This window comes from Amblyraja radiata, chromosome 15 (genome assembly GCF_010909765.2).
Source record: "Amblyraja radiata isolate CabotCenter1 chromosome 15, sAmbRad1.1.pri, whole genome shotgun sequence".
Taxonomy (NCBI): Eukaryota; Metazoa; Chordata; class Chondrichthyes; order Rajiformes; family Rajidae; genus Amblyraja; species Amblyraja radiata.
Window position 1 is genome coordinate 59,332,645 of NC_045970.1, and position 13,857 is coordinate 59,346,501.

Here is a 13,857-nt window from a genome sequence, read left to right on the forward strand (position 1 = left end):
ATGATTTGATCGACGGTAATTTGGATTCTTAATTTCAGTTTTAGATACATTTTCTGACCTGTTGAAATGTTCTATATTTCTGTTTTCATTCTTTCCCAGTGAATCTGATGGCGATTGTGATCCTGTCCCGTGGCAAGTGCGGCCTCTCCAAGTGCATCACTCGTTACATGGTAGCCATGGCGACCGCGGACCTCTCCGTGATTCTCAGTGAGGTGATATTTCACCGGATTGCTGATATTTATTGGTGGCAATCTTCATGGCCCTACACTCCAGTATGCAAACTAATAATCTACCTGGCATCCTTCACGGTGGATTGCTCTGTGTGGATCACAGTCGCTTTCACCTTTGATCGCTTTGTTGCGATTTCTACTCAGAACATGAAAACCAAATATTGCACCGAGAGAACCGCGTCGATTGTTATCCTGACAGTGTGCCCGCTCGTCTGCCTCAAAAATCTACCCTTGCCCTTCGCATACATTTCTCATCCCGGGAAGGGTAGTGAGCAAGGCTGCGTCAAAACTGTAGAGTTTTATATACGTCCCGAATGGATGGTGTTCTCTTGGATCGAACAGTTGTTCACCCCGGTGATTCCATTCTGCCTGATTTTTTTGTTTAACGCTCTCACCATCAGACGTATTTCCGTGGCCAGTCGGGCCCGCAGGAACCTCCGATACATCAGCGGTGGGGAGAAAAAGAAAGACAATGAGATGGTGAACCGCAGACGCTCGGTCGTTCTACTTCTGGCAATCTCGAGCTCCTTCATCTTGCTCTGGGCCACAAGTGTTGCACATTTCATTGCGTATCGAAGTTTAAAAGTGTTTATGCGCAAAGCTTGGAGAAACCCTTTGGAAGAATTCGAAAGAGTTGGACTGATGCTTCAGTTGCTGAGCTCCTGCACCAACACGGCCATTTACACAGTGACCCAGATCAAGGTCAGAGAGGAGCTGTTCCGTGTGCTAACTTATCCGATCATTTGCACTGGAAAGATATTTAATTCGGTAAAGTGTAAGTTAAAATAATATAACAAAAACGAGTGACTAGCTGGGCTTCATGCGTTGCTTTGCTGTAGGGTTTATGTGAAAAGACAGCATTTAATGTGTGGACATTTTATGTCCATTCGCCCTGTCGGGCACGCCCAGCTGCTTAGTAGGTTCATGGGCTCAGTCTCGCCTCCTGTACGTATTCCCATGTGCCCCGTTCAATCATCCAACTTCTGTGTTTTCACGAATATGTATACATATGCCTGGAACATATTGTTTTCAAAACGAGTGAAGATTGTCAGTTGAATAGGTTCAACGTGTTGTTTGATGATTTCCTTTCATTATTGAAAAACGGTACCATTGCTCATTGACGAGGTTTTCGGTTTGAAGAGAATCTGCTGTTTTAGCAGCGGATGATGTGGACTGTGCAAAGTTTCATACAGATACCGTGATTGAAATACATCCTGTATGCGGAAAACTTCTATCGAATGTAAAGCTATAGGTGAGGAGAGCCAGAAATACAAAATCATGCGATGAATATATCGGGTAGATGCACAGAGTCGTTTGACCAGAGAATCGACTTCCAGAGGACATATGTTCAAGGAGAAGGGAAACATACTTAATAGAAATCCGTGGGGAAATATTTTCATATAAACGGTTGTGGGTTTATGGGACAAGCTGCCACTGGAGCTAGTCGAGGCTGGGACTATCCCATTGTTTAAGAAATAGATAGACGGGTACATGGATAGGAGAGATTTGGAGGGATATGGACCAAGCGCAGGCAAGTATCTGGGATATTGTTGGCCGGTGTGGGCGAGTTGTGCCTAAGGTCCTGATACCACACCGTATCACTCTATGACCCTGTGATTGTATGATCCTATGTGCCTTTTGCCTTTACGTTCTTCCGGTGGGCAAACAGTTTAACACCTCTTCCCATTCCCATGTAAACCTTTCTGTCGTTGTCCTCCTCAACTGTTCGAGCGAGGCCACGTAAAGAAAATGGAGGAAAAATGGAGGAACAGCATCTCGTATGTCGCTTGACACCCTGAGAGAAAACGGTGAATTCCAGACCAGGTAGTCTAACATCGGTAGTGGGGAAACTGCTTGAATCAGTTATTAAAGATGGGATAGCAGCAAATTTGTAAAATGGTGAAATCATTGGACAAAGTCAGCACGGATTTATGAAAGGTAAATCCTGTCTGACGCATCTTATATAATTTTACGAGGATGGAACTAGTAGAGTGGATAAGGGAGAAACAGTGGATGTGTTATATCTGGACTTTCAGATGGCTTTCGACAAGGTCCCACATAAGAGATTACTATACAAACTTAAATCACACGGTATTGGGGGTTCAGTATTGAAGTGGATAGAGAACTGGCTGGCACACAGGAAGCAAAGTGTAGGAGTAAACGGGTCCTTTTTAGTATGGCAGGCAGTGACTAGCATCGCAAGGCTGAGAGCTGGGACCCCAGCTATTTACAATATATATTAATGATTTGGACGAGGGAATTGAATATCAATATCTCCAAGTGTGCGGATGCCACGAAACTTGGGGGCAGTGGTAGCTGTGAAGAGTATGCTAGGAGGTTGCAAGATGACTTGGATAGGTTGGATGAGTGGGCAAATGCATGGCAGATGCAGTATAATGTGGATAAATGTGAGGTTGTCCACTTTGGTGGCAATAACAGGAAAGTAGACTGTTATCTGAATGTGGGCCGATTAGGAAAAGGGGAGAGGCAGCGAGACCTGGGCGTCATGGTACACCAGTCATTGAAAGTAGGCATGCAGGTGCAGCAGGTAGTGAAGAAAGCGAATGGTATGTTAGCATTCACAGCAAAAGGATTTGAGTATAGGAGCAGGGAGGTTCCACTGCAGTTGTACAGGGTCTTGGTGAGATAATACCTGGAGTATTGCGTACAGTTTTGGTCCCCTAATTTGAGGAAGGACATTCTTGCCATAGAGGGAGGACGGAGAAGGTTCACCAGACTGATTCCTGGGATGTCAGGACTTTCATATGAAGAAATACTGATTAGACTCGGCTTCTACTCGCCAGAGTTTATTAGATTGAGGGGGGATATTATAGAAACTTACAAAATTCTTAAGGGGTTGGACAGGCTAGATGCAGGAAGATTGTTCCCGATGTTGGGGAAGTCCAGAACAAGGGGTCACAGTTTAAGGATAAGGGGGAAACCTTTTGGACTGAGATGAGAAAAACATTTTTCACACAGAGAGTGATGAATCTCTGGAATTCTCTGCCACAGTTGAGTCCAGTTCATAGGCTATATTTAAGAGAGAGTTCGATGTGGCTCTTGTGGCTAAAGGGATCAGGCGGTATGGAGAGACGGCAGGTACAGGATACTGAGTTGGATGATCAGCCATGGTCATATTGAATGGTGGTGCAGGCTCGAAGAGCTGAATGGCCTACTCCTGCACCTATTTTCTATGTGTCTATGTTTCTGTGTTTCTAGGTGCTGAAAACCAAATGCCCGACAGGATCTTTGCTGAAAACTGTAATCAGCCAATCAAAATTGCCGGTCAGCGAAGGAGATAGCAAAGTTGCCTGAGTCGAAGCCGGTTTTTTTTTTTTTTTTTGATAATCGCAGGATCATAGAAGAAGCCTCGACTACGCGGAAACCACTTTCCACCAATAGGGAGAGTAAGCGGAACCTCCGGGAACCTCACGAAAACCTTGGGTGGGGCGCAAGGTCACCAGAGGTTTCCGTTCAGGTTTTCTAAGTGGGACATGGGCATAACATTATTAAACTTAAAACTGTCTCCACTACTTCTCCCCCCACCCCACCCCCTCCCCTTCTCCCCCCATTCTCTCCGCTTCTCTCTCCCCTTCTCTCTCCCCTTCTCCCCCCCCCCCCCCCCCCCCCCCCCCCGCACTCTCTAAAGGACTTACAGTGCTCTGTGTCAGCCGTTTACCTTATTTTTCATCGGGCAGGGAGCGCACCTCCGCTGTCCCTGGCCCCCACCTTCGCGATGTGTTTGTGTGTTTGTGTGTTTGTGTGTGCGGTCTGCAGCAAAGCTCCCGTCGGATCTTTGATCAGTAGATGCAGCTCACGCTTCGGTCGAGGCTTTCCAGGCAAGTGACCAAAACCCCGGGTGACTCATGGAGGGTGACCGGAACCTCCGGGAACCTCGCGGAAACCTTGTGCGGGGCGCCAGGAAACCTTGGATGGTTTCCGTCCAGGTTTCTTAAGTGAGACAGGGGCTTCACATACCATTCGCTTTCTTCACTGCCTGCTGCACCTGCATACCTACTTTCAATGACTGGTGTAAAGTGACACCCAGGTCTCGTTGCATCTCCCCTTTTCCTAATCGGCCACCATTCAGATACCAGTCTACTTTTCTCTCGTGTCTCATGGCCTCTGTGCGGCCGGTGCCGTGCTCGGACCACTGTTTGGTGTGAGTGGACTTTATCCTAGCGCGCACAACAGCTGGGTCCGCGTTCTGGCACTTTAATAACCGGCTGCTGGAGGATAGCCGATTCCAGGAGTCATTCAGTCGGTTTTGGGTGAAGTGAATAGCGATAAGTAAGGGGGTTCCCATCCCTTAGGCAGTGTTGGGATGTGGGAAAGGCTTACATCCGTCCCTTTTGTCAGGAGTTCACGTCGGGTTCGACCAGAAGGCGGAGCGCAGAGAATTACTCGACGCAGAGTCTCGCTTGTGGTCGGATTGGTGAAGAAACTTGTGAGTGGGGAGAGTATCATGAGAGGAAGGAAGCACGGATGGACCTGCAGCTGGAGCGGTCCCGAGATGCTCACGTGAGGTCGCGGGTCCAGATGCTGCACAATCAGGAACGGGCATCACCTTTCTTTTTCTCTCTGGAGAAAGGGCGGGGATTCCGCAAACAGCTCCTCGAGCTGCTCGCGGATGATGGCTCCACTGTTGAAGATCCAGATAAGATCAGAGCTCTAGTTCGGTCCTTTTATGGGTCTCTGTTCTCCGCAGATGGCTTCAGCGGGGAGACTCAGCTGGTCTTGTGGGACGGTCTACTGACTGTAGATAGAGAGGTGTTTGAACTCCTTGACGAGCCCTTTACATTAAAGGAGTTGACTCTGGAGTGGCAAATCCCCACGCTGGATTGACTGATGGTAGAGTATGTTCGAGTTTTCTGGTATGTCCCGGGGTCGAGCGGGGGTGGGGGGGGGGGGGGGGTGGGGGGAGCCTGGTGACCGTGGATCTATCGGGAGAAGGAATAGGTAACGTTTCGGGTCGAGACCATTCTGCAGACTGATGCGGGGGTGGGGGGGGGGGGGGCGGGAAGAAGGATGGAAGAGGCGGAAACAGTAGCTATGGGAGAGCGGGGCAGGGGAAGGGATGGAGGGAGAAAGCACCGACTACCTGAAATTGGAGAAGTCAATGTTCATACCGCTGGGGTGTAAACTACCCAAGCGAAATATGAGATGCCGCTTCTCCAATTTGCGGTGGGACTCACTATGTTCTGAGCCTCCTCCATGGCCAGAATGGGTTACGTAGATTAAGGCACAATAATTATGCTAGTTTCCGTTCAGGGAAGGGGGAGATTTTTTTCCCGAGTGCGGAACTGAGCAACTCCCACCTTCTGCATATTATGCACCCCCACCAGCACATAAATAGTGGGCAGTCCATCACTCTTTATACTGGTACGTCTGCTGCTGCTTCGTAAAGTATATTGATACAAATTGGCAAATGTAGATGAATGAGATGTTTAAACAGTTTTAGTCTGTGCGTGTTTGTGTTGTGCTCTACCACTCCCTCTCCGCCTCTGCCTCTGCCTCCGTCTCCGTCTCCGTCTCCGTCTCCGTCTCCGTCTCCGTCTCCGTCTCCGTCTCCGTCACCGTCTCCGTCTCCGTATCTGTCTCTCTCTCTCTCTCTCTCTCTCTCACACACACACACACACACACACACTCACACACACACACACACACACACACACACACACACACACACACACACACACACACACACACACACACACACACACACACACACACACACACACACACACACACACACTCTTCCTAGACTAATTGTGATTCTGTAAATTCCAATATAATTTATCTTTGAAATCTTTCTCTTTCTTTCCTTCCCTCGCAACGTGTAATCAATCCATACTACACTAAGGTTCTCGGTTAGCGCCCCAGATGTTCTGCAGTGCTGTGTGCCTGTATTCCGCCACGCTGAGGTTTTGGTACAGCTATCTCACTGCGCTGTGCCACTGTGCGATGCGCGGACTCATCCCACAGTAATACACAGCCTCGTCGCTCGGCAGTACTTCAGACAGCGTTAACAGACTGATTTTCTGGCCTGGATCGAGAGAACCAGAAATACGACCTTCCGCAGCCTCTTCCTTATCTTGCTTTCCTGAAGTGTGTCTTCGGAGCAGGAATTCCAGAGCCTGCCCTGGGAACAGTCGGTACCAGTGTACTGTGTACGAGCAGAATCCGGAATATACGCAGTTAAGGGTGGCAGTGTCACCAGAAAGAGAGGATTGTTGAGGCGGACTCTGGGAAATGGAATCTGCAGAAAATAACAGGGGAATAGTTATTGTTTTAACATTGACTGTTGGAGACTGTGAAAACACAGAAACTGGTTACCGTGTTCGGTAGTTCATCACATTTTTCCAAAATGTATGGAAACGTTATTTATGAATCTTGTCATTGTTCCTACGACGAGTGGAGTTTTAATTTCGTTTAGGTTCGTTGACTTTAATTTAGTTTAGTTTAAAATAGTTCAGTTGCGCCACCGTGGTGAAAATCACTGACGAATATTCGCGAGGTCAAACTCTGATTATGAAAGTGAAATTGGAAATATTCCAGGCTGTGGGAACAGTCAAAGCGAGCACAGGATAATAGTGGAGCTGATGCAGAGAGTCGCGATCCGGCGTTTGAGCCAAATTACCTTTGTCGGTTCTCTCACATTTTGTAATTGGTTCTTGGCGATAAAACATTAGAACTGGTCATTCTCCCCACAGCTTGACTGAAGTGTATCCCTTCATGGATATAGTCAAGGTTCAACAGTGATGTTTTCGCATTTAAGGCATATGGTCATAAGGTCATGTGATAGTTGTATAATTAGGCCATTCGGCCCATCAAGCCTACTACGCCATTCAATAATGGCTGAACTATCTCACCCTGCGAACACCATGCTCCTGCCTTCTCCGCAATAACAATAACGTCTGACGCCTCGACTAATCAAAAATCTATCTATCGCTGCCTTATTTTTTCCCCTGACTTGGTCTCCACAACATTCTGTGTTCAACAACTGGAAGGTCATATTTTATGTGCAATTTACACAACCCGGGATAAATTCTTTGCCCTTTATGTCTTAAGAGTTGTTTTTTTCTTAACCGGGCCACGTCCTTCTACGTTTCACTTTCATTGAAGAACAATTTTGTTTTTTAATCCAGATTGCCCGCTTTTTGCTGGCTGCTGTTCATATCCCCCCCCCTCCAGACAACCGTTTCAACAGTTATGCCAGCTGTCGTTTGATTTCAGTTTGTGGAATGTTTTGCAGAGGGCCCAGTTTCACTCACAGCCCATCTACTTTACTGCTTTACCCTCATCAATTTCCCGAGTAACATCTTCAAAAAATTCAAGAAGATGTTACTCGGGAAATTGATGAGGGTAAAGCAGTGGATGTTGTGTATATGGACTTCAGTAAGGCCTTTGACAAGGTTCCTCATGGAAGGTTGGTTAAGAAGGTTCAATGGTTGGGTATTAATGGTGGAGTAGCAAGATGGATTCAACAGTGGCTGAATGGGAGATGCCAGAGAGTAATGGTGGATGGTTGTTTGTCAGGTTGGAGGCCAGTGACGAGTGGGGTGCCACAGGGATCTGTGTTGGGTCCACTGTTGTTTGTCATGTACATCAATGATCTGGACGATGGTGTGGTAAATTGGATTAGTAAGTATGCAGATGATACTAAGATAGGTGGGGTTGCGGGTAATGAAGAAGAGTTTCAAAGTCTACAGAGAGATTTATGCCAGTTGGAAGAGTGGGCTGAAAGATGGCAGATGGAGTTTAATGCTGATAAGTGTGAGGTGCTACATCTTGGCAGGACAAATCAAAATAGGACGTACATGGTAAATGGTAGGGAATTGAAGAATGTAGGTGAACAGAGGGATCTGGGAATAACTGTGCACAGTTCCATGAAAGTGGAATCTCATGTAGATAGGGTGGTAAAGAAAGCTTTTGGTGTGCTGGCCTTTATAAATCAGAGCATTGAGTATAGAAGTTGGGATGTAATGTTAAAATTGTACAAGGCATTGGTGAGGCCAATTCCGGAGTATGGTGTACAATTTTGGTCGCCTAATTATAGGAAGGATGTCAACAAAATAGAGAGAGTACAGAGGAGATTTACTAGAATGTTGCCTGGGTTTCAGCAACTAAGTTACAGAGAAAGGTTGAACAAGTTAGGGCTTTATTCTTTGGAGCGCAGAAGGTTAAGGGGGGACTTGATAGAGGTTTTTAAAATGATGAGAGGGATAGACAGGGTTGACGTGGAAAAGCTTTTCCCACTGAGAGTAGGGAAGATTCAAACAAGGGGACATGACTTGAGAATTAAGGGACTGAAGTTTAGGGGTAACATGAGGGGGAACTTATTTACTCAGAGAGTGGTAGCTGTGTGGAATGAGCTTCCAGTGAAGGTGGTGGAGGCAGGTTCGTTTTTATCATTTAAAAATAAATTGGATAGTTATATGGATGGGAAAGGAATGGAGGGTTATGGTCTGAGCGCAGGTATATGGGACTAGGGGAGATTATGTGTTCGGCACGGACTAGAGGGGTCGAGATGGCCTGTTTCCGTGCTGTAATTGTTATATGGTTATATTATATGGTTACTCTCCTGCCATCTCCCTCTGTTTCCTAGGAATAAGAAAGATTGTTTCCCAGGCTTTCGCAAGCAGCGGGCGTGGATCAATCCCATAAATTGTATCGGATACATTTATAAGCCCGTTGTAATGATAAGGCGGTTAGCATGACTTCAATAATTGGTACGATTTTAGAGTCTATTAAAAATGAGGTTCCAGTTACATTGAAGCACATGATAAACTCTCTTGCCTGACAAATCTGTTGAAATTCTGTGTGAACGTAACAAGCTGGATGGACAAAGGAAAGTCAGAAATGCTCCTTAATTAAATTTTCTGATGCATACTAAACGGTGCAGGACGCGAAGCGGCTAATTAAGATTGGAGTATTGGTGTTAGAGATGAGGTATCAGTGTGGATAGAGGGTAGGCTGGGGTGGAAGGTTGCAACCTTCACGTGGTCCGCCCTGTTTCGATTAAAGCAATCAACTTGACGTGCACAAACGTAATCACATTTGCAATATCGCGAGCGGATTTGGGTCCCGTATCTGAGGAAGGATATGGTGCCTTTGGAGATTGCCAAGCGAAGGTTTACGATAATTATTTGGGGGGGGGGGGGTCATTCGGTCGCGCATAAGAAGCGTTTGCTAACTGCAAGCCAACACACGCTGGACTTTAGAAGGAGAAGTTCTGATCATTCTGATCACCCTGAGCAGCATTGTCATCGGCATTTCGTCCTCACGCTCCAAACTCGGATACTTTCCCCATTTTCTCTGAATTGAGCCTTGCTACATATCGCAGTCTTCACCCACGCACTTTTCGTTTTCACTTCCAACGGCGGATTTCAATTGCTACGACCGGCCAATTGCGTAACGCTGCTTCTATACCTTATGGTCTTTGTCTTTGTTTTGGATGTGTGCAAAGCTGTTAAGGCCAACAGCCATTGCCCGTTAGAATCAAAAGTAACGATTCCATGGTGTTCAAATGTATTCTGTTCCGACAACGGAACAGTGACATTCTTACTTGTAGATGTACACAGGCCTAGAAATAAAATATGCTTTATCAGATAACAGAATCATAGAGTCATGGAGCGATATAACACGGAAACGGGCTCTTCGCCTCACGTTGCACAAGCCGGCCAACATGTCACAGCTACATTAGTGTCACGTGCCCGCGTTTGGTCCAAATCCATACAAACCTGTCCTTCCCATGTACTTGTCTAACTGATTTTTAAACAGTGGGAAAGTGCCAGCTTCAACTATGTACTCTGGCAACTTGTTCTGTTCACCCACTACCCTCCGTGTGCAAACGTTACCCCTGAAATCCAAATAAATCTTCCCCTTCAGCTTAAACCTGCGTCCGCCGGTCTTCGACTCAGCTACTCTGCACAAGAGACTCCGCGTATCTACCCGATCTATTCTTCCAATGATTCCGCACGGTCACCCCATTCCTCTCATAATAATACAAAAACGAATTGAATCAATTAATGGCCACAATCCCAGATCAACAAAAAAAAACAAATCCTTTGTATAACCAGAAACAATTATAGAACGTTTATGAACACAAAGTGCTGCAGTAACTTGTAGACCAAGAGGGCGAATTCGCATAGTGTTTTGGAGCAAGCCGGCGGTTTGGTGGTAGCATTAACATAGAAACATAGAAACATAGAAACATAGAAATTAGGTGCAGGATTAGGCCATTCTGCCGTTCAAGCCTGCACCGCTATTCAATATGATCATGGCTGATCATCCAACTCAGTATCCCGTACCTGCCTTCTCTCCATACCCCCCGATCCCCTTAGCCACAAGGACCACATCTAACTCCCTCTTAAATATAGCAAATGAACTGGCCTCAACTACCCTCTGTGGCAGAGAGTTCCAGAGATTCACAACTCTCTGTGTGAAAAAGGTTTTTCTCATCTCGGTTTTAAAGGATTTCCCCCTTATTCTTAAGCTGTGACCCCTTGTCCTGGACTTCCCCAACATCGGGAACAATCTTCCTGCATCTAGCCTGTCCAACCACTTAAGAATTTTGTAAGTTTCTATAAGATCCCCTCTCAATCTCCTAAATTCTAGAGAGTATAATCCACGTCTATCCAGTCTTTCTTCATAAGACAGTCCTGACATCCCAGGAATCAGTCTGGTGAACCTTCTCTGCCCTCCCTCTATGTCAATAATGTCCTTCCTCAGATTTGGAGACCAAAACTGTACGCAATACTCCAGGTGTGGTCTCACCAAGACCCTGTACAACTGCAGTAGAACCTCCTACTCCTATACTCAAATCCTTTTGCTATGAAAGCTAACATAACATTCGCTTTCTTCGCTGCCTGCTGCACCTGCATGCCTACTTTCATTGACCGGTGTACCATGACACCCAGGTCTCGCTGCATCTCCCCTTTTGCTAATCGGCCGCAATTTAGATATCAGTCTGTTTTCCTGTTTTTGCCTCCAAAATGGATAACCTCACATTTATCCACATTATACTGCATCTGCCAAACATTTTCCACTCACCCAGCCTATCCAAGTCACCTTGCAGTCTCCTAGCATCCTCCTCACAGCTAACACTGCCCTCCAGCTTAGTGTCATCCGCAAACTTGGAGATTTTGTCTTCAATTCCCTCATCCAGATCATTAATATATATTGTAAATAGCTGGGGTCCCAGCACTGAGCCTTGCGGTACCCCACTAGTCACTGCCCGCCATCGTGAAAATGACCTGTTTACTCCTACTCTTTGCTTCCTGTTTGCCAGACAGTTCTCTATCCACATCAATACTGAACCCCCAATGCCGTGTGCTTTAAGTTTGTATACTAATCTCTTATGTGGGACCTTGTCGAAAGCCTTCTGGAAGTCCAGATACACCACATCCACTGGTTCTCCCCTATCCACGCTACTAGTTACATCCTCGAAAAATTCTATAAGAATCGTCAGACATGATTTACCTTTCGTAAATCCATGCTGACTTTGTCCAATGATTTCACCACTTCCCAAATTAACTGCGCGGATCAGGCAGCATTTCAGGAGAACATTGATAGCCGACATTTATAATCTAGACTTCAGAATCCGATTTCAGCGACCGCGTTTACTTGTGTTTGCATAGAATTTCATAGCTGTGGTTAGCACGGTGTGGTGTTCCCGATCCTGAAGGTTTTGGGGATGTAGCTATTCTTCAAACTGATTAACTTTGTGCTCCCGGGGAGCCCGGCATATCCTCTCATTGGACTCACGCGTACCGTAATATCTGGAGCAAGTTGCTGGAACACTTTATAAATAGAATCTGTTTCAATTGGAAAGCAATTGATGCCTCATGATCCAATATTAAAGGGAACAGAATATTTCCAAGAACAGCAGTGGATACGAGAGGTTTAGGGTACTTACCGGCAGTGACAGTCACCGTAGTCCCCGTCCCATCCTGATAGTAAGTGGCCCATGGATCCACAGTGCCCCGTGTGTCGATGCTCGCAGTACAAGAACAGTGCTCACCTCGATTTGCCCGGCAACCATTCGAATCGCTCTCCAATTATTCCAGGAGTTTCAGACCAGCCAGTAATTGTCCTTGTTCCCCAAACCTCGGCGGGTCGACCGGTTCCCGCTAAGAAACAGAGCTAAGAGCAGAGTGATCCCACACGCAGGCAGGTGTGCTTTGACAAACACGGAACCAATTATTAAGGAATGTTAACGGAATGTGGTAATCCCTGTGTAATTTATCTGGACTACAGCGTCACGAACAATAATCGTATGATTTTGCTTCCGGAACCGAAGAATATATATCTTGACTGGGGTGAGTTTTTACTCGACTCTCCTACACTGTGGATATCCCAAAACCACACGTTGTTTCACGTCACTTTCAAATCCCCAGGCGCCCGGTGAGACGGGCGGGCAGGAGATTAACGTTCACCGAATGCATTTTTCAGATTGCAGTTTGTGTAACTGGATCCCGTCTGGAGTTGTGCATCAGAAGAGTGGTCAGTCATTCTCGATGGCAGTTCGTTTCCACCATTTTCGGTAAAGGGGGCATTATCCAGCCGCACTCGCCAAATAGAGAAACCCCATTGTTTGAATCGCACGCATTTCATCCGGTGTAACCCAGAATGCTGGGCAGGCGGGACAAAGCGGGACGGTGGGTTAACCGGTGGATTCACTTCGCGTCTTCACGTTGCTACTAGAATCAGCCGTCAGGGTTTTTGTATTGCTGGAACCGCAGGCCCATCACTGTGTATTCTCCACTTGTACTCAGCTTGACAGTAATATGTGGCCATGTCCTCAACTCTCAAACCAAGAATTTTCAACGTAAATGTATTTTCCGCTTTACTGGTCGACACAACAAACCGTCCACCTGTTGTGATCCGTTGCCACTCTGCACCGGACTGTGCTTGCTTGAAGAAATGTCCTACATTAAATTCGTAGCTGCCACTGAAACCTTCTTTGAAAAGGCAGGTGATGGTGACGGACTCACACTCTTTTCCAGTCACCGCATTCGGGCTCTGGGTCACTGACTGACTGAAGGTGTCTGTAGATGAAACACAGGGAGACGTTAGTGGGAATTCGAGGCGAACCACGGCAGAAGGATACATCGCGGGCAGTGTTTGAAATTCAGGTCAGAGTGGACTCGATTTGTTTTATGTTAAACCCGCGCTGTGTGGGAGTAGGGGACCGGTACTCACGGCGTAAGCAGAGTGACAGCACAAAAAACAGGAGGATTCCCATCGCGCCTTCACCGGGAATAAATGGTTCACGTGACGAGGGGCTGGAAACCAGGTCGCCCGACAGATCCTGGAGCCTATCCCGGGGAACTGAGCGGGAACATCAGCTGGTCTGTTCGTTCCGGTGCGGGCGGTGTTCTGGTAATTTTTGAAAATCGATGTGCGAGGAGAGGGAGAGTTTGAGACGGGGATCGTTAAACTTCCTGATTTGTTTGGTGGACTAGAATCTGATGTGAAACTTCTGATGTGGCTCCGACGTTTCTCTGACGTTCAGTCGACCATTTGAATCATTCAGGCATCTGAACATATGGGGGCAGTAGATAGGGTGAACGCACAGTCCTCGCTTCAATCGGGCAGAAGATATAGAAGTGTGCAAACTCAC

General features: G+C 46.7%; 1 protein-coding gene across 1 annotated transcript; it reads right to left on the reverse strand.

Moving 5' to 3' along the window:
* Nucleotides 1–6,166: 6,166 nt before the first annotated feature.
* LOC116981507 (immunoglobulin gamma-1 heavy chain-like) lies at nucleotides 6,167–13,346 on the reverse strand. The gene is made up of 3 exons (XM_033034557.1): nucleotides 12,972–13,346; nucleotides 12,151–12,184; nucleotides 6,167–6,489 (listed from the first exon to the last, which is right to left on the reverse strand). Exons 1-3 carry the CDS (start codon nucleotides 13,344–13,346, stop codon nucleotides 6,167–6,169), a joined length of 732 nt encoding a protein of 243 aa, XP_032890448.1.
* Between the last annotated feature and the right edge of the window lie 511 nt (nucleotides 13,347–13,857).

What these genes read in the sequence shown, in the direction of transcription:
- LOC116981507 (XM_033034557.1), bottom strand. Translation starts at nt 13,346, where the DNA reads ATGTATCCTTCTGCCGTGGTTCGCCTCGAATTCCCACTAACGTCTCCC. An exon ending in TACACAGTGATGGGCCTGCG is followed by an intron (nt 12,185 to 12,971) that starts GTTCCAGCAATA and finishes ACTTACTATCAG; the next exon opens with GATGGGACGGGGACTACGGT. An exon ending in TACGGTGACTGTCACTGCCG is followed by an intron (nt 6,490 to 12,150) that starts GTAAGTACCCTA and finishes TATTTTCTGCAG; the next exon opens with ATTCCATTTCCCAGAGTCCG.